Source organism: Lampetra planeri, chromosome 47 (genome assembly GCF_965212315.1).
Source record: "Lampetra planeri chromosome 47, kcLamPlan1.2.h2, whole genome shotgun sequence".
NCBI classification, from domain to species: Eukaryota; Metazoa; Chordata; class Hyperoartia; order Petromyzontiformes; family Petromyzontidae; genus Lampetra; species Lampetra planeri.
This window is the reverse complement of record NC_136153.1, coordinates 5,810,322-5,835,652: the sequence shown is the minus strand read 5'-3', so window position 1 is coordinate 5,835,652 and position 25,331 is coordinate 5,810,322. Positions and strand designations below refer to the sequence as shown.

The 25,331-nt window shown below is 49.5% G+C and overlaps 2 protein-coding genes across 7 annotated transcripts in view; one reads left to right on the top strand and one right to left on the bottom strand.

Annotated features, from left to right (window-relative positions):
• The first annotated feature begins 853 nt into the window (after window positions 1–853).
• Window positions 854–21,188, top strand: LOC144733534 (uncharacterized). Its single transcript, XM_078615493.1, has 10 exons — window positions 854–1,018; window positions 1,921–2,879; window positions 8,283–8,361; window positions 9,416–9,579; window positions 10,716–10,786; window positions 11,778–11,836; window positions 13,794–13,949; window positions 15,426–15,651; window positions 15,919–16,155; window positions 18,365–21,188. The coding sequence occupies exons 2-10, from the start codon at window positions 2,001–2,003 to the stop codon at window positions 18,420–18,422; spliced, it is 1,929 nt and encodes a 642-aa protein (XP_078471619.1). The 5' UTR covers window positions 854–1,018; window positions 1,921–2,000; the 3' UTR covers window positions 18,423–21,188.
• LOC144733533 (TGF-beta-activated kinase 1 and MAP3K7-binding protein 2-like) overlaps window positions 20,355–25,331 on the bottom strand; it is a 61,594-nt gene continuing 56,617 nt past the window's right edge. For all 6 annotated transcript variants that reach the window (XM_078615488.1, XM_078615487.1, XM_078615489.1 and 3 more), the window contains one exon: window positions 20,355–23,739. In XM_078615488.1, coding sequence (XP_078471614.1) covers window positions 23,588–23,739 — 152 coding nt within the window. In that variant the 3' untranslated portion in view covers window positions 20,355–23,587. The remainder of the gene's footprint in view (window positions 23,740–25,331) is intronic.

The following is a 25,331-nucleotide window of genomic DNA, read 5'->3' as shown; positions in this document are numbered from 1 at the left end:
CAGCAGCAGCAACAACAAAGACATCGACCACCGCTTTCGTGTTGCTGTTGCTGCTGCTGCCCCTACCCCCCCCGGTCACCGTGGCAACGCGGGGGGTGGGGGGGGTGCAGCGTGCGGGGATTCTCGACCCCCACCCCGCCCCCCCCTGCAGTGCAAAGACAAAGATCCCCCGAGTAGCCTCTAACAGACTGTCGGGGCAAGTGCTGTGAGCGAGCAGCAGTTGTGAAGGCCGGCACGGCACCACGAGGGGGTGGGTGGCCAGCAACCACGCCCGGCCGTCTTTGTCTTCCCAGTGGCGATGTCTTTACGCACCGCACCGGCTACTCATTCGAGGCTGAGTCGACCTCGGGGAGGCCCAAGACCGGTGTCAGATATTGCTCGTCACTGATGTTGTGAGCGGGCATCGAGCCCCCGGTCGCTGGGTTCGTAGCGCAGCGCTAACCGCGACACCACCGCTCCCCACTATCACCCCCCCTACCGTGCACATCCCCCCCACACACCCCCCCCCACACACCCCTACCCCCCCACACACCCCTACCCCCCCACACACCCCTACCACTACCCCCCACACACCCCTACCCCCCCACACACCCCTACCACTACCCCCCACACACCCCTACCACTACCCCCCCACCCAACTAGACCCCCCACCCACCCCTACCCCCCCCACACACCCCTACCCCCCCCCCACCCAACTAGACCCCCCCACCCACCCCTACCCCCCCACACACCCCTACCCCCCCCTCCCAACTAGACCCCCCCACCACTACCCCCCCACCCACCCCTAACCCCCACACACCCCTACCCCCTTCTCCACCCCACCCCCACCATGCAGGTCACTCCTGCAGCTCCATGTGGGCTTGACGAGGAGGAGGAGAAGGGGGGAGGAAGCTGCAAGAGGTGGTGGATTAGCAACCACGACCATCATCATCATCGCTGCCTCGGCTCCTGCTCGGCTGTGGGCTCGGAGGCTCTGGATGTGAGCGCACGGACGAGTGAAGGGGCAAAGATCACGCGAGTGAGTGATTTTGTGTGTGTGTACATTTAACTTCTTTCGCACCGTACGTAGCCAACCATGCTATTCAGAGGCGCTGTATGTGTGTGCATGTGGCAGTGCAGCGGTTAGCGCCCTGCGCTACGAACCCGGCGACCCGAGTTCGCTTTTCACTCACGGTCAACACCGACGACGATTATCTGACACCGGTCGTGGGCCTCCGCGAGGTCGACTCAGCCTCAAATGAGGAACCGGTGCGGTGCGTAAAAGACATCGCCGCTAGGGAGACAAAGGCGGCTAAGCGTGGTGCTGGCCACCCACCCCCTCGTGTGTCGTGCCACTCGCTGACAGCACTTGCCCCAATTGTCTGTTTGAGGCTATACGGGGGGTGTTTGTGTGTGTGGAAGAGACAACCTTTCCAATTTGACGTATTTTTTTCAACTCAATTTGAAAAATAAGAATAAAAATATGGCCAGCCTTTCGATCAAACCACAATTGGAGCAAAGCCTCCGGTCAAGCCGTGTTGGTCTTGGCGGTGTTTCTGACCAAACTTCGTCATGCTGGTCAATGTGGATTGGTGAATAGGTGGGGTTGGGGGGAGGGTAAAGGTTAGAACCAGGTCAGATATCGCCCGCCACTGATGTGGGCTGCGGATGCGAATCAAATCCAGATTGCAAGGTTCACAGCACAATGCACACGCATCACAGTGTCACCGCTCCACCCAATAGCACACGTTCCCTTATTGCAGAATGTTTGCCGTTATTGGTTAATATTATACGAAGCTTAAAAGGATTTGTATTTATTTGATTAAATTACGTTTGGGTTTCTTTGCCCAAAGTACCACGGGTTCTTACAGCCACGTTGAATGTCCACGCGGTCAATGATTCATTGCCCGTTCACGCATTACCTCCCTCTTTGTTTCACAGGAGGGGCGGACGAGTTTGGCGGATATTAGGACATCGTAAGCAACAACAACAACAAGAAAACATCTTGCGCTCCCCGCGGCATGTCCATGTGGAAGGCACCCACCAACAGCGTGTTCGAACCCCGCAGCTACGACAACCGTGAAAGTCTGGCGCGCAAGTTTGCAGCGTGGCAGAATTGCCTGCGATCGAATGACGAAGGAGAAGATGATGAGGACATCCGCGCCACGGAAACACAACGACCGACCTCGTACGATGCGCCTGCTTCCGAGCGAGCAGCCGCATACAGCCTATACGGGGAGACAATTCTGGAGGATGAGCCCGGTCCAGGATCGCGTTTTGACAAGAGTCACCGCAGTTCAGCTAGATTATATTCAGACCATTCAGGCTTGAATGGTGCACGCGTTGCTGGTGAAAAGTTGCTCCCGTTACATCCTCCGTGGGCCGAGAGAGACAGCACGCGTGTCGTTCACTCCCGCACCACTCTGTCCGCCGTGGACACCGACACTTTACCATTTCGCAAAAGCGGCATCGCCCAGATTCCCACGCATCTCCCGCTCGATTCCTCCGCCTCTGCCAAGAACGAGACACGGCGGCACGGCATCGACTCCGACTATGAGCAACGTCTTTCCCAGGGGCATGCCGGAGAGCGATCGCTGCACACGAGTTGGACAAGAACACTTGTGCCTCGAGTGCCCGGAAGTTTTGAGCAGCTGCTGAATTCACAGCTTGAGAATGCCCTCTCCAAATTCAGCTCCCTCGTCCCTCTCGAGCCACGAGGGTTTCCCCTGCGCGGGAGAAGCTCGCCCGTGGAGACGGAGAGGTCCGCGAATCGGACATTGGACGGCTCGTCGGATGGGATGTCACTCATCGCGGGGGAACGCACCGCCCAACCGTGGGATTACGAGATGCCAAGTGCAGGAGACACGGTGTCTGCACTGCTGGAGTTTGGCATTGTCCAGGTCTGCCTCCGCCACCGCACATTTAACAATTATATTATAATCATGATTGTGATCATGATAATTTATGTACTTATCCAGGAAAGGCACACTGAGTCGTAGGACTCGTTATCAGGAGGGTCCTGCATTGGGCTTTTATTTTAAGATGTTTTCAGCAAATTCATGATGAGCTGTTTGTACACGCGGGAGGAAACCGGAGCACCCGGAGAATACGTGGGAGGGGGCAATACTGTATCCCCGTACAGATGGAAACAGATGGCGATGAGTCCACTTGCTGTACTGCCTTCTCCTGGCAATCCAGGGTGCCATGATGCCCTTGACGTGTCAAGGTGTTATACCTTGACGCTCACGGGTAGAGAGTTTAACAACATTTGTGGTGGCCTATGTGGTGGCCTATGTGGTGACCCATAATCACCAATTAACCCTTGACCGTGACCTCCTGCCAACATGGCCACGACACTTCCCCATTGCCTCGAAGTGCAGCTGGCCTGGCACAAACACCTCGGTGACGTCACTACCACTTTTGTGGCGAATTGGCGGTGGTTGCTGTTGCATTTGGTGAGCGGTGGGTGCGAGGTAATGATTAGTGCCTTGCACTATGAACTCATCAAACCACGAGTTACATTCTTGGCCATGGTTGACATACCGTGTCAACCCATGCGGTTTACTCCGTATTCTTGTACAGGGAAGTTGAGTTTTCAGGTCCATACGGCGTACAACCGTTTGAACACGGGGCAAAACAAAAAAAAGTGTCTATTTGTTTGTATTCTCCCTTGTGATGGGACTTTGTAGGATGAACGTTGAGATTTACAAGGGCACGGGGTGACCAATAAGGTCTGAATTGGTCTGTAGTAAGGTAGGCACTGATAAGAGGTTGACATGGGTTGACATCGGTGGCGAGTGACGATCTGAACTTGTCCTGCGGGTGATCGGGCTTTTGCCAGTGCAGCTCCAAGACTTACGGAAATGCGTTTCCTCTGTTAATCACAAGGCAATCAGAATCTCTAGAGCTATTTAAATCTGCCCTGAAAACTCACCTCTTTCAAAATGGCATTTTCCCCCCATAGTTCCCGGTCGTTTACGCTGGCTCCCGAGTTATTTCTCAGCTTTCCATACCCGGGCGCACATTGGAATCCTTGGATGAAATGCTCCTTTGCCAATGTAAATTATGATTATAATCAATCCGGCAGTGGATTGAGAAAGGGTGGTTATTCTAAATAAAACGTGCTCTACGTGTAACAACTTATGTGTGTGAAACAAACAAACAGGTGTCAATTTTAATTGCCTTTTGTCTGTTAGCAGCTGGCCTGATCTCCAGAAATAACAACGATCTTGCCTCCGCAAACGCTGTTGCTACGACTTCGCTTATTGTCGCAAGGTTCCTGTAGCGAGGGAAGCCTAAGGCACTTCGGCGTTAATCTGCAAATATTGCAAACTCAAATGCTGCAGCGTAAGGCTTCCGTTGGCAAACATAAAGGTAAACAATTCAATTCCACTCATGGGGCAGGAGCCAGTGAATGGGAGTGGGCGCGTGTGTCTGTGTGTGTGTGTCTGTGTGTGTGTCTGTGTGTCTGGGGAATGTGGGGAGCGGTAGTGTAGCGGTTAGCGCGCTGCGCTATGAACCTGGCGACTCGGGTTCAATTCCCGATCACGGCCAACACCAGTGACGATTATCTGAACCAGTCCCGGGCCTCCCCTAGGTCGACTCAGCCTCAAATGAGTACCTGGTGCGATGTGTAAATATCGCCACTAGGGAGACAAAGGCGGCCGGGCGTCGTGTTGGCCACCCTCCCCCTCGTGTGCCGTGCCGGCCTTTATAGGTGCTCGCTAACAGCACTTACCCCTACAGTCTGTTAAGGCTACACGGGGGATCTTTATCTTTATCTTTGTCTGGGGAATGGGGAGCGGTGGTGTGGCGGTCAGTTCGCTGTGCTACGAACCCGGCGAGCCGAGTTCGATTCCCGCTTACGTTCAACACCAGTGACGATTATTTTAACAGGTCCTGTGCCTTCCCTAGGTCGACTCAGCCTCAAATTAATACTTGGTGCGGTGTGTAAACATCGCCACGAGGGAGACAAAGGCGGTCGGGCGTGGTGCTGGCCACCCACCCCCTTGTGTGCCATTCCGGCCTTCATTAGGTGCTCGCTAGCAGCACTTACTCCAACGGGGGATCTTTGTCTTTGTGTGTATAACGTCAAAGTAGAGAGCGCGTCTAGACTCTGCACTCTCTCACCCACCCTTCCATTTATCTTCATATTCAGGTGACCTATACCCCCGGCATTGCAAACATGGGTCTAACACTCCCAACATTTGGGCAATATGGTGCAAGTGCAGCCCTTGAGCCAATCAACTTCATGGGGATATTTGACCATACTTCACCACTCTGGCTAGTGCGGGTTGCCGAATGCGAGGAGCACTGACAATGGGAGCTTCGGGCAGTGCAAGCAGTGGGATTTGCTGGGCTGTCGTTATTCCTGACAATTCAGGCCCCACAGCAGCCCGACACGGTGATCACCCACCCAAGCTCTGATCAGGGCTCAAACCTGCTTATCTTCCAAGACCTGACGAGGTGGAGCACATTCTGGGCGATGGGATACAAAAAAAAGAAATTCGTTTATGCACCTGTAATGTTCTTGGAGGGAGACGGAGTCTTCGTAGAGGCAACACGCTTTATTTCACCAAACAGTTACACTAATCCCTAACACAAAGGGGTAACGGCCCCTTTCACCCACAACCTGGGGAGGTACAGCCTCCGGGCTATCGCACCTACAACTCTCCTTACTTCAGCCCTTCGGCTAGCTAGACCTCGGGGAGGCCGACCCACCGCTGGCCCGGTGGGTCCCTGACCACTGGCCTGTCCGGACCTGGCCCTCACAAGGGCATCAGGCCGAGGGAACCTCAGGGTCCTCACCCCACGACCACTGGCACCGCACTGAGCCCCGGCCCTTAGAAGGACGTCAGCGGCTTGGGGTCCAGGGTCTTCTTCTTCTTCTCCAGGCGGCTTCTGGCTTCGGCTTGAGACGGACTGACTCGCGCTCTCAGGGACCCGCCTTATATACTCTGTCTCCCTGAGGGGCGGGGCTCTGGGGGATCGTAGCTCCTGCCCAGCCCCCCCTCAGAGGGGTTCCAACCGCCGTTGGCCCGACCGGTCCGGACCGGTTTCTACCCCTCCCCCTGGTTGTTGCACGTGTGTGTCAATCATGACCACCACACACCTGTCCACAACAAGTATAACCCGTAAAAACAAAGTTTTTCACTATAAATCCTTTATATGCGTGGCGGCTAGAGTCCTCTCGTCCTCTGGCTTGAGATGGCTGCCACCTATGGGTCAGATGATTGCATTGCACCATTAAGCAATTGGTAATTAAATATAATATTTTTGTCCTAAAAAGTGTAAAATTTTAGAAAAAAATTTCACGAACATTAATTGTCACGCACAACGAGTCTGTGTGGAAAATGTCAGCTCGATTGGATCACGGGAAGTGGGTTAAAAAACGACCGAAATATTTGCACGGTCGTAAGCAAGCAAGCGAACTTAATATAAAGGAGTTAAAATAGTTCATTTGATAAACCTACCACGCAATAGTCCATCCCGCAGCGTTTGAATTGTGGCTACTGTATTCATGAGCAATATCATTCGTGCTTCTAGATTTGCAGCTTTCGTGACTGCAAGGATTCATAACTCTTAGTTCTTTCGGTAAAGTCACGTAGGTCAAAAATGAAATTAAAATTAATAAAAAATAAAACAATAAAATCACGACGTTTCGGAGGCAACACAAGTCTCCGTCATCAGGTGGGACCGTCACAGCCAGATTTGCTGCATCAAGTGAGGCAAGGATTCAAGATGCAAGCCCTTAAATACAAGTTGGGGGGGGGGAGAGGGGGTTAGATTTTTCGTGCTAACGTTTTTTTGGTGGGGGGGAGGGGGGTGGTTAGATCGCGTGAGTATAAATGTGTCGTTAACCCGCCACCACCCGACACAGCCATTCAGTAAGGTTTGTCACGTAAACAGAACGTGCCAATGAGTGACCGCTTCAGCACAGCGGTCGGTGGTGCTGAAGTAGCGACGTGACAAACCTCACTAATTAGCTGCGTCGGCTGGTGGTGGGTCAACGACACATATTTACGCGATCTAACCCAACAACAACAACAATCCCTGATCACGCGGCTACACGCACGGAGCCCATGCAACCGCGTTGCTACGAGATTTGCGGTTTTTAAAAAAAACGCGCGCGGCTGTCGCACGCCCACCCACTCACCCACGTGCAATTCCACATGATCGGCTTAAGCAAATCCCCCTCCCGCGCAGCTAAATTTAGCGCACGCACCTTCAACGTTCGCATCACACACGCCGGGCATTAATTAACCCATCGGCCGACGTTCGACCTCGGATGCGTCGTGCCCCGCGCAAGTTTTGGACGGGCAGAAGCCGGTCATTTCGGCGAGATGGCATCGATCTTCATCGCCCTGGGCGTCGAGTGGGCATTGCGCTCCTCGCTGTGTCACTTGGGCCTGCACTGGGTTTGTATTTTTTTTTTACGTCGCCGCATTTCAATTCGGGTGAGCCCGTCTCGACCCCCACGGGGAAACTGCGGTCCGTTTGCCGTGCGGCGATGCCGTTGCTTGCTTGGCTTCGCGTGGGAACAGGACGGATGGAGGTTGTCTGTGGGTTGCAGCATTGGTTAACGGGCTGTGCGCAATTGAGAGATCAATGGAGCTGGATGCCGGCTATTGTTTGGCATTATCTTACAGCTTTTTTCGATAAAGTCACGTAGGTAAAAAATGAAATTAAAATGAATAAAAAATAAAATAATAAAAATCACGACGTTTCGGAGGCAACACAAGCTTCCGTCTTCAGGTGAAACCGTCACAGCTTGTGTTGCCTCTTGAAACTTCGTGATTTTTATTCTTTTATTTTTATTAATTTTTATTTCATTTTTTACCTACGTGACTTTACCGAAAAAACTAAGAGTATGAATCATTGCAGTCACGAAAGCTTCAAATCTAGAATTATCTTACAGCCTTGTTGGCCGGTGTTCATCACAGCGCAGTGAGGATTTAAACAAGATAAGGTGATGTTGGTGCAGGCCGATAATTATCGTTTCGAGTACGCTTTGTTGTTGCGGCACAACCGACTGGCCGTGCTTGCTTTAATGCAGTCTTTTTACAATCTCCAGTCCTTTCGCCGCATCCCACGCCAGGTTTTCCACACACACCGCCAATCGGGCGCAGTTACGATGCGTAATGCTTTCGTTTGCATTTGAATGGAGGCGACAAACGCAGAAAGGCGGATTGTGGCGTGCGGGTGAATTGCTGCCAGCGGTCTCGGCTCGAGATTTTATCAGCCGCTTGTCCCATCTGTCCTCCCTCCCCCCTCCACCACCACCATACCGACATCTGTCACAGGCGCTGCCCCGAGTGACGGCTCTGACAGAGGAGGAATCTCTCAAGTCCAACTCCCCGGCCGCGCTGCGGAGGGACATAGGTGCGTCTGCTGCCCTCATTTGCAGAGAGACAGGAGCGAGGATTCTTCCCGTGCCCTGCGGCCACAGTCATGGCTTCTCACAGTTTCGGGCTCATGATATGGCCTCCGTCTGGACACACAGACGTATCGAGTGACTGCAAGGATTCATATTCGTAGGTTTTTTCGGTAAAGTCCTCTAGGTAAAAATTTTAAATTAATAAAAGTAAAATAAAAATAAAATAAAAATCACGACGTTTCGGAGGCAACACAAGCCTCCGTCTTCAGGGGGAACCGTCACAGCACGACTGCTGTATCGGCTCCACCTGAAGACGGAAGTTTGTATTGCCTCCGAAACGTCGTGATTTTTATTTTATTTTACTTTTATTAATTTTTATTTATTACCTACGTGACTTTACCGAAAAAAACTAAGAATATGTAACTACGACTCACCACCACAACAGCACACGATAAACTACCTCGAAAAGAGGATGATCCCGGGAAAGCCAGAACACGTGGCGACCGTCGGAGTAAATGAATGAGGCGTGTCTTCTTCAGGGTTTCATTTCTCGCTCGATATTTTCCGGAACGCTGCTAGGCTGGCTTGTGCCTTGCGAGTAGGGGATTATTGGCATGAGGCATGACCACGAGAGTGCATGGTACGCCGATCCATTACGATTCCTCTTTTTCTTTTACTGTCCTCCGTATTCGCACACACCACCGCAGTATCATGGGGACAAAAATAGGGCGAAGATAGACGTGGCGTGGTTTTCCAAAACGATTTCCCCGGAGCAACGTGTGTCTACAACACAATAAATCGTCATCAGGTGTGAAAACCACGGCAATAACATTTTCTTGCCGTGGTTTTCACACCTGATGACGATTGCTTGTCGTGAGAATTGTATTGTTTATTATTTTTATTATTTCATTGTTTCCCTTCTACGTGACTTTACCGAAAGAACCAAGAATATGGCTTGCGTTGTTGTTTGGTCACTGGCCGAGAGGAGAAACTTGGGGATGATGTGGAGACACTGGGCCGCGTTCACCTTCCCCATCACCCCCCCGCCCCCCCGCACAGACGATCTGCGGGCCCAGGTGGAGGAGCTGCGAGTGGCTAGCGAGGGGCTCGTGGCATCGCTGTCTCGTGCCGAGGGCGAGATCTCCGCTCTTCGCCGCGAGCTGCAGCGTCGTGATCTTCGTGTGGACGAGGTCGCGAGGGAGAACCGCGCACTCAGGGAGCAGGTGAACGAGACGACGGGCAAAATCCGGCGGTGGCGGCGATACGAAATCTGCACGACGGGAAAATGCGTCTGACCGTCTGTCGGTCACGGGGCTCACCTTAATCGATTTAGGCTCATTCCGACTGGAAGGAACCCACGAACTCTGGTATTCACGATGAGCATTGTATGACCTACAGTCCTGAGGTGAAGAAAATGTTGATAGAAATGTTTCACTTTGCTCATCTTATGGGATATTAGAAACGTCTAAATGATCTCTCATTTCAAGTGAAGAATGGGGAGAATTTCAGTTTAAAATGCGTATGCATTTTAAACTTACGGTTGGTTGTGGGTAAAATATAAATTTAAATATATATGGACAAAAGTCCGTTTTATCATATATATAATACAAGTTGTCCATAAAACTCGTTTCAGTCGAGAATTTTGCCCACTTCAACAAACGGTTACTGGAAAACATCGGTCTCCGAGCCCCCGGGCGTGTCAGAACGTTGCAACATCTTTAGTTCTAAAGCTCGCTGCCATGGTGAAATCTGCGACTGCCAATACGACCTCTCATCCATAATGAAAGTTTTTTTTTTGGGTTAAATCACGTAAATATAAATGCGTCGTTAACTCGCCACCACCCAACACAGCCAACTGGTAAGGTTTGTCCCGTTAAAACACATTCCTGCGGAGGTAGCTGGTAGGAACGTTGGGTTGCTCGGTCAATGGCCAGGGTCAACGGCGGCGTGGTGTATTCCGCAAATATGCCCGACTGTGAGGGCGGGCACAAGCCGGCGTGAGTAGGTTAAATGTTGAGTTTTATAAGGGCACCACGGGGTGACCAGCCCCTCCCCACCCAGCCCCTCCCCACCCAGCCCCACCCTCCCCTCCCCACCCAACCCCTCCCCACCCTCCCCTCCCCACCCAGCCCTTCCCTCCCTCCCCACCCAGCCCCTCCCTGCACGACGGACGGACGGACACAATAATCCCCTGTGGGCTGGTGTAACCAGGAGGTTCCTACCAGTACAAAAATGTGCCAACGAGTTGCTACTTCAGCACACCGGTGTGTTGGAGAGTAAACCCGCAACATTTACGACTTAAGATTACCGTGACGTTTCGCGACCTCTGACCCCGCCGGCGCGTCGTGTCGCTGTGCAGGCGGACCGACTGCAGGGCGGCAAGCAGCCGGGCGCCCAAGCCGGACCCCACGAGATGGCCCTTCTCCAACGGTGCGGCCGTACTCTCCAGCACTCGCACACGCCCTGAACTAAACTATAAACTCTTTTATTTTAAAGGTGTAAAGCCCACTGAGCTATTGTAACTCTTTTTGTCTCAGAAGCGACCTTGGCCACAAGCGATAGCGCAACGAGGTGGCTTAATCGCGTGGGAATGTATTTCAGTCAAATACCCTGAAACGCATGTTGTCGATTGTAGAAAATGTGGAGGGGAAAACTTTTTTCGCACCTTACGTAGCCAACCGTGCTAATCGGACGTGCGGGGGAAGGACGACAAACACAAAAAGCAGATCTAAAGAAATCCTTCTCCATTACAACATTTATTGTGCTTTTTTTTTCGATTTAAAGCTTTCGTGACTGCAGGGATTCATCTTCTTGGTTCTTTCGGTAAAGTCACTTAGAATGGAAATAATAAAATAATAAAAATAAAACATAATAAAAGAAAAATGTAAATTATTTTTTTAATTATATTATGTTATACATTTTTCTTATTATTTTATTATTTACATTCTACGTGACTTTACCGAAAGAACCAAGAAGATTTATCGTGCTATTTGTTTTTGGCTGTTTGACACGTCGCGCCTTTGGGCCTGTGCTCAGCATTTGTTTAATATATACGAAGGCCCTCGAAATGTGTTGTATCCTGATTGCGTTATCGGCATCCAATCACGAGACCAATTACCCATTCAGATCTCTGACAGAGCGCTACAATCCTTGGTGCTAAGGAACGGCCCAAAGAAGTGGATATCATGGAGCTCCTTCTGAGATCCCTTCAAGTGACCTCTGATCCATACAGTAAAGGGCAGCACTTTGCCACTCGCCCTGCAGCAGAGAGTAATGTTCGTCGCGTGACAGACAAACTGACATTTCTATTCAAAGCTGGAGTTTCGTCAAATTAAGTGCAAAACCAAATTCAAGGGTCTGATTGCTGCTGCTGCTGCTGCTGATAATCAACTCATGTGCTGCGCTTATTCGTATTCGTTAGGTTTGCAAGCCAAGGCACAGAGGTGTGCACCAACCCCGACTTCTCTGCGTGGGATGGTGGTAAGCGTCACGTCGAGCCACGGACACCAACATCAACAACAACATCAACAACATAAACAAATCCCCTCCCCACGATTTGATCTCAACAACAGGATGGCGGCGGCTCAAGTGGCCGCCGCTTTGTTTACGTAAAAACCACAACAGCTTTTTTCGATTTAAAGCTTTCGTGACTGCAGGGATTCATCTTCTTGGTTCTTTCGGTAAAGTCACGTAGAAGGGAAGTAATAAAATAATAAAAATAAAACATAATAAAATAATTCTCACGACGTTTCGGCCACAACGCAAGCAGCCGTCCTCAGGTGAAACCAGGTCTGTCGAGGCGACAGCGTCTGAATGCGTCTTATGTTTTATTTTTATTATTTTATTACTTCCCTTCTACGTGACTTTACCGAAAGAACCAAGAAGATTAACCACAACAGCTGCAGCAGTGTTCACCGTGGAGAACCGCGCGGTTACAGTGATGTCGACACACAGCGTGTACACAATGCGCGTGTGGGTGTCAAGTTCAAGTTCATTTCAAGTTCATTTATTTGGTATAGCCCTGTGAGCCATTCGGCTCTTGAATCGGGTGCAACCGCAACAACAAAAAACAAAAACATGAACAAGAAAACATCTTAAAGTGATTATGTGCAAACAGAAAATCCAAGAAAAGACAGCAAAATATTGCAGAAAAAGCACCGTACACCAACACTGTGTGCAAAAATCCCAGTGGGATGCAAGTCAAACAACAACAACAACCACAAGACAACTTAGATTAAGGCCATCAGTCTAACTCCGTACTACAACAAACAAACATGGCCAAACCAAAAAAGTTTTCGAAAATCACCAAAATAAAGCCATGAAAGCAATGAAACAGTGGTCATAGGATGCGCTTTGTGCCCATAATGGATGTGTGCATGAGAATCGTGTTAGACGTGGCTTCCTTTCCAGAAGCTTAAGGTGCCCACTCCGTTTTTCCAACATGTTTTGACCGAGTGTCTGCAGTCGAGAATCACAATCACCACAGGATATTCGCAAATTATTTTGTCAAGGCGCTCTTCTTCCCCCCTCCAACCCAGCTTAAATATACGCTCCAAGCTTGGTGGTGTTTCATTCTTCACTTGAGGACGACTGCTTGCGTTGTGGCCGAAACGTCGTGAGAATTATTTTATTATGTTTTATTTTTATTATTTTATTGTTTCCCTTCTACGTGACTTTACCGAAAGAACCAAGAAGATGAATCCCTGCAGTCACGAAAGCTTTACATCGAAACTCCCCCCCATAATTTCCATGCACGCCCTGGCCGTATCGCTGCAATCCGTACAGCATCTACTGCCGCCTTGGATTTGTCGAAGGACCTTAACATTCAACTATGACATCATCGACACAAACTGTTGCTTATATGCCATGCGAAATAATAATTTGTAATTTTAGTGCATTCCGTATTCGCGCCATTCTTATAGCGCATTGCTATCCACGAAGCAAGACGCTATTTTCCACGGACACAGTCTGCGCTAGTTTTGTAGTCGAGAGCGATGTTGCTGTTGCTGCTGCTGCTGCGTGTGCAATTCCCCCTGAATAGTTTGCGGTGGAGTTTTTTTTTATTTGGCAAAACGTCGACCGGAACGCAATTCCTTCCGTCTTTTCGAATTATATCACGGGATCTTTAACGTCCATTCCGAAGTAGACGCCGCGTATTTTACGGTCAACAAACCTGCGGTATTAACCACGGCGGCTTGTCAGATAACGGACGACGGACATCCGCAACGAGCGACAAAGCGCGCTACCCGCTGAGCGACACATCACCGCCCCTGCGGTTTCGTATTTGCGGTTTCGAGCATCAGGTCGGCACAACCTAAGAACTCCTGATGAGGAACGCATGGAATTCATGGACTGCCCATGCGCGTGTGCGTGCGTGTGTGTGTGCGTGCGTGCGCAACCATCGCTGTGTGTGTGCACCGTTTGCGTGCGAGAACAGCGATGCTCCCGCCGGAGCCGCGTTCCGCCCTCGCGTGCGCGTCCCCGGCGTCGGTGGCCAGCAGCGACCTGACGGACGAGCTGCTCACGGGCTTCGAGGTCACGGATGGCGGCGCGGAAGCCGGGCCGCGTCGTACCGACGCCGCGTCCTTTGCCGGTGAGGGCGACACTCGCGCAACGCTCGGGGCGGGTGGCGGGCAAGTGGCGTGGCTGTACGTACGTGCGTACGTGCGTGTGTTGAACTTCTTTCGCACCGTACGTAGCTGTCGAGCGTGCAGGCCGTGCAACTAAACCGGGGGTCGAAGGGCCGGATTGGCCCAGGCATCGGGCGAAGGGAGAGTTCAAAGCAGTTGCGTAAAACACGAACACCCAGGCTACGGAATGCAAGGGGTGGCAGGGAAACGGGTTGCGTTGTTTTGATTTAAAGCTTTCGTGACTGCAGGGTTTCATATTCTTGGTTCTTTCGGTAAAGTCACGTAGAAGGGAAACAATAAAATAATAAAAATATAAAACAAAATTATCACGACTTTTTGATTGCAACACAAGCAATCATCATCAGGTGTGAAAACCACAGCAAGAAATTTTTCTTGCCGTGGTTTTCACACCTGATGATGATTGCTTCTCGTGAGAATTTTATTGTTTATTATTTTTATTATTTTATTGTTTCCCTTCTACGTGACTTTACCGAAAGAACCAAGAATATGGGTTGCTTTGTTGTTTGGTCACTGGCCGAGAGGAGAAACTTGGGGATGATGTGAAGACACCCTCAAGGGCTGCCCCCCGCCGCCCCCACAGTGCCGGAGCGATTGTGCGCGTGCAGGCGGTGCAACTGCACCAGGCAGTGAAGAGGCCGGTAAATCTGAACACGTCGAGCCCCACGCCAGAGCACGCGACTCGCCTCAGAGAGGATGTGTCGGGTTCGGGTGCAGTGCGTGTTCGGTGGCTGGTGATGCTCGTAGGAGATAAATGATGAATTGAGAAGTTAAGACAATTGTGTTTCACCCCAGAGGGAAGGTCAGATGCTGAACATTATTCTTCACTTGAGGACGGCTGCTTGCGTTGTGGCCGAAACGTCGTGAGAATTATTTTATTATGTTTTATTTTTATTATTTTATTACTTCCCTTCTACGTGACTTTACTGAAAGAACCAAGAAGATGAATCCCTGCAGTCACGAAAGCTTTAAATCGAAATTATGCCGTAGTTTTATTGGATTCAGTAATCAAAACAATTCTGCAGACTTAACGTTTTTGAGGTGGAAATTAGGATACGACCTTTCTGTCTTGTAGAATTTTGATATGCAAGCAACTCTTTAATAAAAATGCTGATGTTGTCATTGACAATGTGAGTTTATATGTTGTGTTTAATATTTACAGAAGAGGACTTATATGTTTAATGAAGTGCATTACTTCTAGACTGCAATGTGTACAATAAAAGCCTCACAATTTTGTGTTCAATTGGCCGTGCCTCATCTAGCTAAATACGATTTCTGGGTAACCGAAGTCCGGATATCCAGTCCATGGATGTAGTGAACTCAGAGTCACATGAGCTGTACAGAAGGCAAACTGTGCCTCCTCCACAGTGGTCAATCCCCAACTTTGGTGGGCACGCGCTCTCTTGTCGAATGCCTTGCAGACAGCAGCGTCCGGGCGGGGTACCTGGTGCCGCTGCCAGCCATCAGACTTCCCGGGTCAGAGGCCACGAGGGTGCTCCCCCTTGCCCAGAGCAGGGCCCGCTCCGCCGACAACGTCTCGTCGTCCTCGTCGCCGTTGCCCCGGGGATGCCCGGCCCGAAGCGAGTCGGTCAACACGCTGGCCGGTTCGGCCTCCAGCCGCTTCAACTCCCCTCTGTTGGCCAGCCGGTGAGGACGCGCAGAGGGCTTCCATTATTGACACTGTGCTATTTGAATTTTGCCAGGTGAGGCCCCACTTGAACTAAATAGCTCTTTTTTTCAGAAGTGACCTGGCTATCACAAATGATGGCATTACCAAGGAGGTCCCGCGCTGACCTGGCCCGGCCCGGATGTGACCGTGGAAATGTGGTACAAGGGTCAGAGATGCGTGGGCAGTGAATGGACGCCAATCGCCCGACACCGTATCCCCCCCCGCCCTCCCCCCCCCCCCCCAAGGTTCACGGGCGATGCGAGCTGCCGCGGCCGCCCCTTCGCCCCTCGCTCGGCGAGCGACCTGCGCGTGGGTCACAGGGTGAAGTTCACGCGCTCGGGCGGGCGGGTGGCGCACGGTGCCGTCAAGTACGTGGGCTGCCTGCCCGGGCGCGAGGGCTCCTACCTGGGCGTCGAGATCGAGGGGGACGCCGAGCCCAACCGCCACGACGGGGAGTACGACGGGCGCAGATATTTCCGCTGGTGAGCGACACCGTGCCGATTGCTTGCCACCTATTTACGATATTTTTTTTAATTTGACCAGGTAAGACCCGCTGAGATATAAAAACTCTTTATTCAGAAGCGACCCAGCCACAAATGATAGCTCAACGAAGTGGCTCATCATGTGAAAATTGTATAGCAGTCAAATACTGTGACCGGTGGTACGTTGATTCTACACGTGGAGGGAAAAAACAGGAGGACCCGAAGAAAAATCCACACGACCATGGGGAGGGACATGCAAACTCCAAATATACAGGCGTCAGGATCGGGATCGAACCCACCAGCTGCATACGCGGCGAGGGAGTTAACATCTCACCACCGAGAAACCGCTGAACAGAAGAGGAGGGCTCACGGAGTGTGGGTAGTGGGCATTTAAAATTAAGCGGATGATGGGTTGTCTCCTAAAGAGTTCTTGAGTTTGGTCATTTCCATATTTTGAAAGCCTCGGGTATTGCCCACGAGTCTCCAATTCTTTTCAATGATTCAGTTCCCGTTGCGATTCCAAATATCGCCACGAGATGGCGCACCAGCATTGTAAGCATCCCAATTCAAGTGGAAGGGCATTTTAACTTGGGAATTGACGATTCCTGAGAGAATCGCCCATGGTGCAATCGTGGGATCCCAGTAAGAATTTACCCAGGACGAGATACGATAGGAAAACCCGGTATGTATCTAACAATATTCGTACATAACAGTACAAACACACTGTTACTTACAGATCATTGACGTCTTTGCCAGGAACTGGGTTATTGTAATTTAATATTTAGTTATCGAGTATTTCACACCTCCCATTATCACGGTTGGCTTCGTACGGCGCAAAATAAATTCAACACGTACCTAATACTATTACAATTCGTAGTTTTAACAGACCCAGTCGTCTATAGTAAGCCATGTACATGTGCAGTCCGTTTGTGAATTAATCCACTGCTGGATGAGGGCCTTTCCACGCCGTTTGGGTCGTGGGGGTTATTTGACCATACTTCACCACGCTGGTCAGTGCAGGTGCAGCTGTCCAGCGCCTGGCTGCCCACGATGATTCCCAAGCATACTCTGAAGCGTGCGTATGTGGGGATTAGAGGCTGCAATCGTTTTTTTAACGGTAGCTCCCTTTGCTAGGGCTGTAGCGGAAACTCACAACATTCGCGATCACAAGTTAGCAAAGTCTAAAATCCCCAAAAAAATATTCCAACCGTCCCTATGTTACATAAAACGCAATTACACAATGCATTGTCAATCTTGATTTGAAGCTTTCGTGACTGCAGGAATCCATACTCTTTGGTTCTTTCGGTAAAGTCACGTAGGTAGAAAAATAAAATAAAACAAAAAAGAATAATACACGACGTTTAGATCGCAACACAAGCGGTTGTACTCAGGCGAAAAAAATAATCCAGCAGTTCCACTGGATTATTTTTTTTCTGCCTGAGGATGACCGCTTGTGTTGTGATAGAAACGTCGTGATATATTATTTTGTTTTATTTTTCTACCTACGTGACTTTAACGAAAGAACCAAAGAGAATGCATTGTCAGTTCGGTAATTCTTGGCTAATTAGTTCGCAGCCAATTGAGGCAATTGGGCGCATGTCCAAGTCCGTGTCATAGTAACACCACTGCCCGCCAGGGCCATTCGCCGGCATCATTATAGCACGGTTGGCTACGTACGGTGCGAAAGAAGTTTAACATACAGGGACTCCTCTTACGAACGAGTTGGGTTTCAGAGGCCTGTTCGTAAGTCGATTTGCTCTTAAATCCAACTTTACTCCTGTCGATTCCATACATGCTGTACGGCGTGTACACTAAACACGGGGAACGGCTTTAAAAGTTGTATAATCTCCAGTAGATGCCACTGGTTCTTCATGTTCTGCAGATGTAGATACCACCACAGCCATCTATTGCGCGGTGGTTGAACTTACAACTCTCGGTCTCCACAAGCAACTGGACTTGCGGACAGGTTTGTTCGTATCTCTGAAAGTTCGTATTCGCCAGGACACTTCTGAAAGCCATCGCTCAGCTCACTCGGCGACCTCGAGATGAACATCGCTGAACTCCCCCCAACATACGAAAGGAGCGCAACGCCTCCTGTATCGCGTCAGACGCGCCAGCACACGAAGCAACCTGCACTCCACAATGTATCTGTTGCTACCAAACCCTTACCGCTCCGTTTGTCTGCGTCTCTGTGTGCGTCTTTGTGCAGCAAAATCAACAGAGGCATATTCATCACATTGAGCCGGGTGATCATGGCGTGGGAGTGAAGTGGGAGGGAGGTCGCTCTCCTCCGTGCTCGCTGTCGTCACGTGGCACACCAAGGCTCCCTCGGCATCAGCGTTTGCGGATTTACTCCCCACGCGACGAATCTCAACAGCTCCGTGAATTCAGGACCGAGCGACGGCATCGCTCCCACTGCTTCTGCGACCTCCGCCCCGCAACAACGCGTCATTAACTGCACGGGGGTTATTATTAAGTACTTTTGAGATGGTGATTGGTGGTCTCTCGCATACAGTTTTTGACATTCATGGTATAACGGCTTCCCTTGAGCTTTACCTTCAGTAGATTGAGGTCATCATTTGGAGGTGTAACGATTCAATGTGCCTGGTGTTTTGACAAATTGTTTCGATTCAGGGCCATGACTCGATGTTTTTAGTTGGCCTAAATTTCGTCCCGAATTGTGCTCTCGGCATTGTGCCGTGAGAGATGAAGTATTCATTCGGATCCCGTGCAGAGCAGTTGCAACTCGTGCTAGAAGAGGCACGGCCAATGCAAGCGGATATCATCACAGCTACCTCCGCAATCTCTTTCAAGCGAAATCTGGTCCTCGCAGCAGAGGGCAGCATTGCCCTACCCTCCCTACCACGAACAAGAGCGTTACTCAATTGGGACTATACAGAGCAAAAATAATTGCAAATGAGACTATCCTGGGCTTTTACTTCTCTCCGGGGTAAACAAAACAACGAATGTCTGCCGCATGACAATCAAACTAACGTTTTTGCTTTTATTCTCAGAGGTTGAAAAGTTGCCAAATTAAGAGCAAAACCAAATGTATTACGATGGGGGTTTTGTGCAGTCACTGGCTACTTGGGGTAAGCCCATTATCTCAATACACTTGAAACCCCAGTTGAAACACAGGCAGCTACTTGGATTTGAACCCATGATCTCCGTGGTACTCTGACATCTGAATCACCTGGTTAAATTTAGTTTATACTTTGATGTGAATGGTAGCACGACAAATGGTTGCATGGGGTGGTCACATGAACAAACGACAAAAAACAAAGTAAAAAAAAACCTCCCTCGATTTTTGACCAATGTGATGTACATATCCGCAAGCTGAAGCAGTAGCATTAATCAAATAACCGATGCATCATTCCACCACTAAGTTAATGCCATCTCAATTGCAGTGAATTTTAAAAAGTCTCAAATATTTACCAACAACACACGGGGTCTGAATGCCTGGCCAGTTTCAGAGGCAAAGAGTGCAACTCTGTGCGTTGTCACCAAACATTGCGTGCACGTGCTACTTAAAAAAAAAACAAATAGCGCGACAAGAGCTGGCCTTTTGTGCGTTCAACCTCAGCAGAGGTGGTACCCAGTGTTACGAAAAAAAAGGCACGCTCATACAAAAAAATGTGTTACGAGATTAATATAAAATTTTTGGAAAGTCTTATTTAGCACGTGAAAGTGCCTCCCCAAAAACACGCAATAAATGTCATGAAATGTGAGCGGCGGGGGCAGAGGTGAGCGCGGTGCGCTCCGAAGCCAGCAACCCAAACACGATTCGCAGCCACGGCTAACATCAGTGGTGAGTGATAACTGAACCCCCCTCCGCATTCACCAACCCGCACTGACCAGCGTGGTGAAGTATGGTTAAACAACTCTCATGAATGTCATGGCTTGGGGAAGACTTTTAACCAGCACTGACAAAGGACTGAAAAGGCTCCCTTATTTAGTATGAAAGTGAACTGAACTTATTTAAAACGGAAATCTGGATTGCCGCACCCTTGTCATATTACGTCCCATGTGATGAAAGCGGCTGATGCTATTATACATTTTATTACACGCTATATACCACAGTTGTTGCACACAAGTGATGTGATGACATATAGCAGTAAACACTGTGTAGAATCCAGCATGGGGGGGGGGGGGGGGATGTACGGGGAGCATGCACAGTACACGTACACACCAAGGCTGTCTCATACATTAAATGAATTTAATTTTTTTTACACAAGAAACTATACAGGCGAAAAAAAATTAATAAATTTAAAATAAACGCATGCTCCAAACGATGTACGTATTTTTTTTACGACAATGTACAGGCATTTTTTTTTGTATTGCTATATTTTCACATGTTCCGAGTAAATAAGACACATGAAGACACCAACGCGATTGGGAGGAGGAGGGGGGGGGGAAGCTTCGTTCAGTCCAGCAAATGCTGTGCTCTGTAACCGTAAGCCAGCGCATCCTTAACGCCCCCCCCCCCACCACCCCCATTACGGTGGAGCATTCCACGTTCATCGATCTTCCCCAGTCGCACATAAATTTGATAAAATAATGCACATTTCACGCAACGGGCGATTGATAAAAGTGGAAGGCAAAACACCGGCGCACAAACAGGGGGCCGCGTGTGACTTCTTGTTTTGCTTCTTGTAGGTAAGATGTTTCGAACTTGCCTCTCTTACCAAAAATGCCATTTAAACTGTGTACGTATATTGGGGGCGAGGGCGAACTTGGTATTGAGGCAACGATGAATGAGGTTGGAATCTTCGGAGAGTCAACAGGTTGGGCTCAGTGAGCAACTCAAGGCTCACGAGGAGCTACTTGGGAGTGACTTGACGTCGGACGTCGCAGGGATGGCCAGGGAGCTGTCTACACAAGCCAAGTGAAACACTCGGCCACTTTTATTCCTGGAGAAATGTTGCACAACAAGGCAAGGGCTCATCTGACGCTTTCACTTTTTTTTTATCTCCCCAAAACAACGCTTTGATGGCGAGGCCAAGCAATAAAAATAAAACACCCTTCGAATGCCAGCAAGGCTTTTTGCGTTTCTCTTCTGTTTAAAATGTGCACAACAGCCCCTTTAATCGATCTACCGCTGAACGAGTGCCTCCCCCAATCAGTGCGGGCAGTGACCATACTTCACCACGCTTGTCAATTCAGGAAGGCAGGAAGCAACAGATGTTAAAAGCATAGTATAAGTACAAAGGATGTTACTGCACTGCCCTCTGTCGACTTAAAAGTCTAAACTCATTATATATATGGAAAAAATGGCTCCGTTTCAAGTATTTTCACTGGGAATAATTTTTTTTTACCGAGGCAGAGGGCCCTGTTTTAGGAATTGCGAGCACCAGTTGAAACCGCCACTGATCTGCACACAGAACAAGGGGTGAGCCTGCAAGTCCATGCTCACCTTCAGCTCTGTTGAGTTCAGTGCAGCTCCTAAGGCTTACGGTAAACGAACTTTTACATCCAGCTGCACTGTGGAACATAACACCACTGACCATTGGCAATCCAGGCAATTGTGCTCCATTTGCAATGTAGGCTGCCCTGTGTGTGCCAGTCGATTCACACCCATTTGAAGTATCATTTAGAATTAACAATGGATTAAGCGGATTATGGCTCAATTTCATGCAGGGCATGTGTTTTAAATTAATGCTACAATGTACATTTTTAAATGTCTAAGTCATCGCCAGAGACGTTTTGGCATTTATTCTCTCAGCAGCAAACGAAGAGTTGTGATTTAAACCCCTCGTCAATACATTGCCGTTGCTACCTGCAGCCAAAAGAATTCACAAGAGAGCAGTGCCCGGCAGCATGATCCAACCCACGTGTGAGGGTATGGGGAAGGGTGTGTGGGTGAATAAATGGCCTCAATACCCTGCATAACATGCCCACATCACAACGAGTCACACCGCATAGACTGCAATGTCTCATCTGCCCAAGTGCCTTGCTGGTCTACTCACCGTTCTCTACTGGGTTTAAACCGTGGACAAGCCCGTGCCGAAACACAACTTGCTTTGTAGGCACTTATTGGGGAAGAGGGGGGGGGGGGTAATGAGGTGGTGGCTTCGATTCCTCGACAAATAAAAAAAACCCGAGTTGACTGGGAAGCAGACATCAGTCACGCACTGCGCAGATGCAGACCGGACATCCGAACCATCGCTACCGAGATTTGCAACGACCCTGTGTGTTCATGTGGTGAAGGTTGGATTCAAACATTACCATTATTACTATTATTCATTATTAATATACTTTGTACGTTTTTTTTTTAATTGCAAAAAAAATTAACTTAATGAAAACTTTTTGATTATTCATTATTCAACACTTTTTAATACATTAAAATGCGGCCCAAACCCCACCTCGCTATTCATTTTTATTTTATATTTCATGGTTTTATATGTCTGCCAGCCAACTCCTATGGCAAAATCCAGCATTTCGTTGAAAAAAAAAATTAAAGTACCGAGCCAGACTTGGCTTGATCACGTCAATGATTGCATCCACTTGTTCATTTTTAAAAAAGAGGCCACGTGGTGATCATATAAAAGATTTTTAAACCAAAATCTCAGTGCTTAAAGAATAATTCCAGTACCCTTCTGTTAACTGTTAACAATACAGTCTGTAATCCGTGCTTAATATGACAGAAAAAACCCCCCAACGGCATTATAATTATAATCTTGCAACTGTCTTGACCCCCTTATTCTTATTACAATAAATTCAAATCATAAGTAATGCAGCACTGAAAGATTCACGAGGTGGCAGCAGCGTCAAGCTATTTGCGTCCCACACTTAACCACGGATTGCAATTGTCCATTCGTTACTCCAAACGCGACACATCTCGTTCGTTTCGTTCACCCCCGAAAGGTCTTAATGCCGAAACCGTGTGCACTCGCCGCTTCAACTTCAACATCTGCACGCGTGGGGAGGAAGGAAGGAAAAAAACAACGCTTGCATTTTTACATCAAGTGCTCAACTCTAACCAAAATTCTCTTTCACTTTATTTTTTTTCAATCAAAGTCTCTTTTTCGGTAAATCGTATGCAATTTATTATTTAACACAAAAAAAACAAAAGCTTTTTGCGCTTCGGGGCGCAGCGCTGGCGCCGCGGGGGGCTTGGCCACCGCCGGCTCCTGAGTCTCCGTCGCGCCAGGAGTCACTTGCGAGGCCTCCGGCTTCGACCGCGCTTCTCCCACGCTTCTCGTCAACGCGTCCCCTTCTTGACGGCGCCGCACACGGCGAGACGCTCCACCGGCGCGCGATCTTCCGCATCGAATCGCCGGGTTCCCGACGCGCGTCGCGGCCGGGTCTTGCCCGCAGGCGAGGAAAGCCCTGGGCCTTCTCCCCGCCGTTCGTGCCGCCGCTCGCACCTCCGATCGCTCCACGCGTCACCCCGCCACGCGTGCTCCCGCGGGGCGGGCTCGGTGGCGGGCGGTCAGTAGTGGCGGGGCATGTCGCACTCCTCGCAGTGGTTGAGTGCGGGGTGGTTGAGGAAGGTGCACGTTATGCAGCTCCAGGCTGAGCCCTCCTCCTCCTCCTCCTCGTCGCGAGCCGCAGACCCCGCCGGCCGGTCCGTCTCGCGATGGTCTGAGTACGGGGGACAAGGGGGTGCACGCGTACGTGCGCACGGGGGGCGCTGTGAAACGCGGTCTGCGCGGCGCGCGTAGCACTGCAGCGGTGATAATGCGTGCCTCCCGGCGCCGAGTCTTGTTGCTGTGCTGCACGTGAAAATCGTTCCTCGATTAAGGTTGGCAAATGTTAAACATTGAGTCAATACTCTTTGGTTCTATCGGTAAAGTCACGTAGGTATAAAATAAAATAAATCACGACGTTTCGGGCGCAACACAAGCATCCGTCATCAGGTGGGAATTGTAATCAACTCAAAATAAAGCATTAAAAGCCCGTTAATTTTGGTTCATTAAAATAGCATGAGGAAGGTGCAACAAGCCAGCACCATCGGCACAGTGCGTGTGAAACAGTACAGACGAGACAGAACAAACGAGTACAGACAAGGATAAACATGAGATTCTACAGACGAGATGAAACAAACGAGACTGAAAACACAAGCAACACAAAAGGTACACATTTGTATGGGTCAAAACAAACAATCGTGCCTTCATTTACAAATACGCAATTGACCTATGTATTCAAATTAAAATCCCGCATCGTGATAAGTCATCTAATTTTTGGGAGGGGGATGGGGGGTTCATTCGTTACGTGCCTATGTGGAAGAATGCATCCTTGTTGCTGTTGGTTAATAAGAGTACCGGAGAACAGGATGATGGGCAGTGAGTATTTCAGTGTTTTTTTACGTACTCTGCAGGTGCAAGCAAGGTCAGAGTTACTCAAAGACCAATTTGAGTAAGGTGAAGACTGCATTAAAGTTGCAAGAAAGAAAGCGGAATCAATGGCAACGTGAAACAATAAGTCGAGCACTGTCTAACAATTAAATACGTATTAAAATAAATAGACTTTTCTGTACGCTCGCCCAATATGTTTCATTAACCACATCCTCCACCGATGCCAATCGCATTGCAAGAGAAACCAACGACGCAAACTCATTTAAAGAAAACAAGAGACCAAGTTTTTTTTTTCTTCCATTGATCGTTTTCAACCGTGAATAAAAGTAACCCACCCCCCCCCCCCCCCCCCCCCCTTGTACGTTCAGAGCAGCAGGTGATAGCAAGGGTTCTAAAAACAATGCTCACGTCGCTTCCTCATTATTTTACACCTCATCGCCATGCTCAGCGGTCGTAACACCGACAGAGGACGACACACCAACTGATTAATAAGCTGCTACTATTTTTTATTGTACCAGGTAAGGCCCACTGGGCAGTATAACTCTCTTTCAGAAGTGACCCAGCCACAAATGACAGCTCAATGATGTGGTTTATCACGTGGAAATTTATATCAGCCAAACACTCTAAACGGGTGATGTTGATTCTAAATGTGGAGCGAAAAACCCGAGGACCCGGAGAAAAATCCACGCGACCACGGGGAGAGACATGCAAACTCCAAATATACAGGCGTCAAGATCGGTGTCGAACGCACGGCCTCCTCCTGCATACCAAGCAGGAGAGTTAACATCTCGCCACCTTGGAGACCCGAGAAGCATTGTCAGCTGCGCATTACACACGTAGCAAAGCAGAGGACATCAACTCGGCTGTGATAAGTGCGAC

What these genes read in the sequence shown, in the direction of transcription:
- LOC144733534 (XM_078615493.1), top strand. Translation starts at nt 2,001, where the DNA reads ATGTCCATGTGGAAGGCACCCACCAACAGCGTGTTCGAACCCCGCAGC. An exon ending in ACCGCGCACTCAGGGAGCAG is followed by an intron (nt 9,580 to 10,715) that starts GTGAACGAGACG and finishes GTCGCTGTGCAG; the next exon opens with GCGGACCGACTGCAGGGCGG. An exon ending in GAGATGGCCCTTCTCCAACG is followed by an intron (nt 10,787 to 11,777) that starts GTGCGGCCGTAC and finishes CGTATTCGTTAG; the next exon opens with GTTTGCAAGCCAAGGCACAG.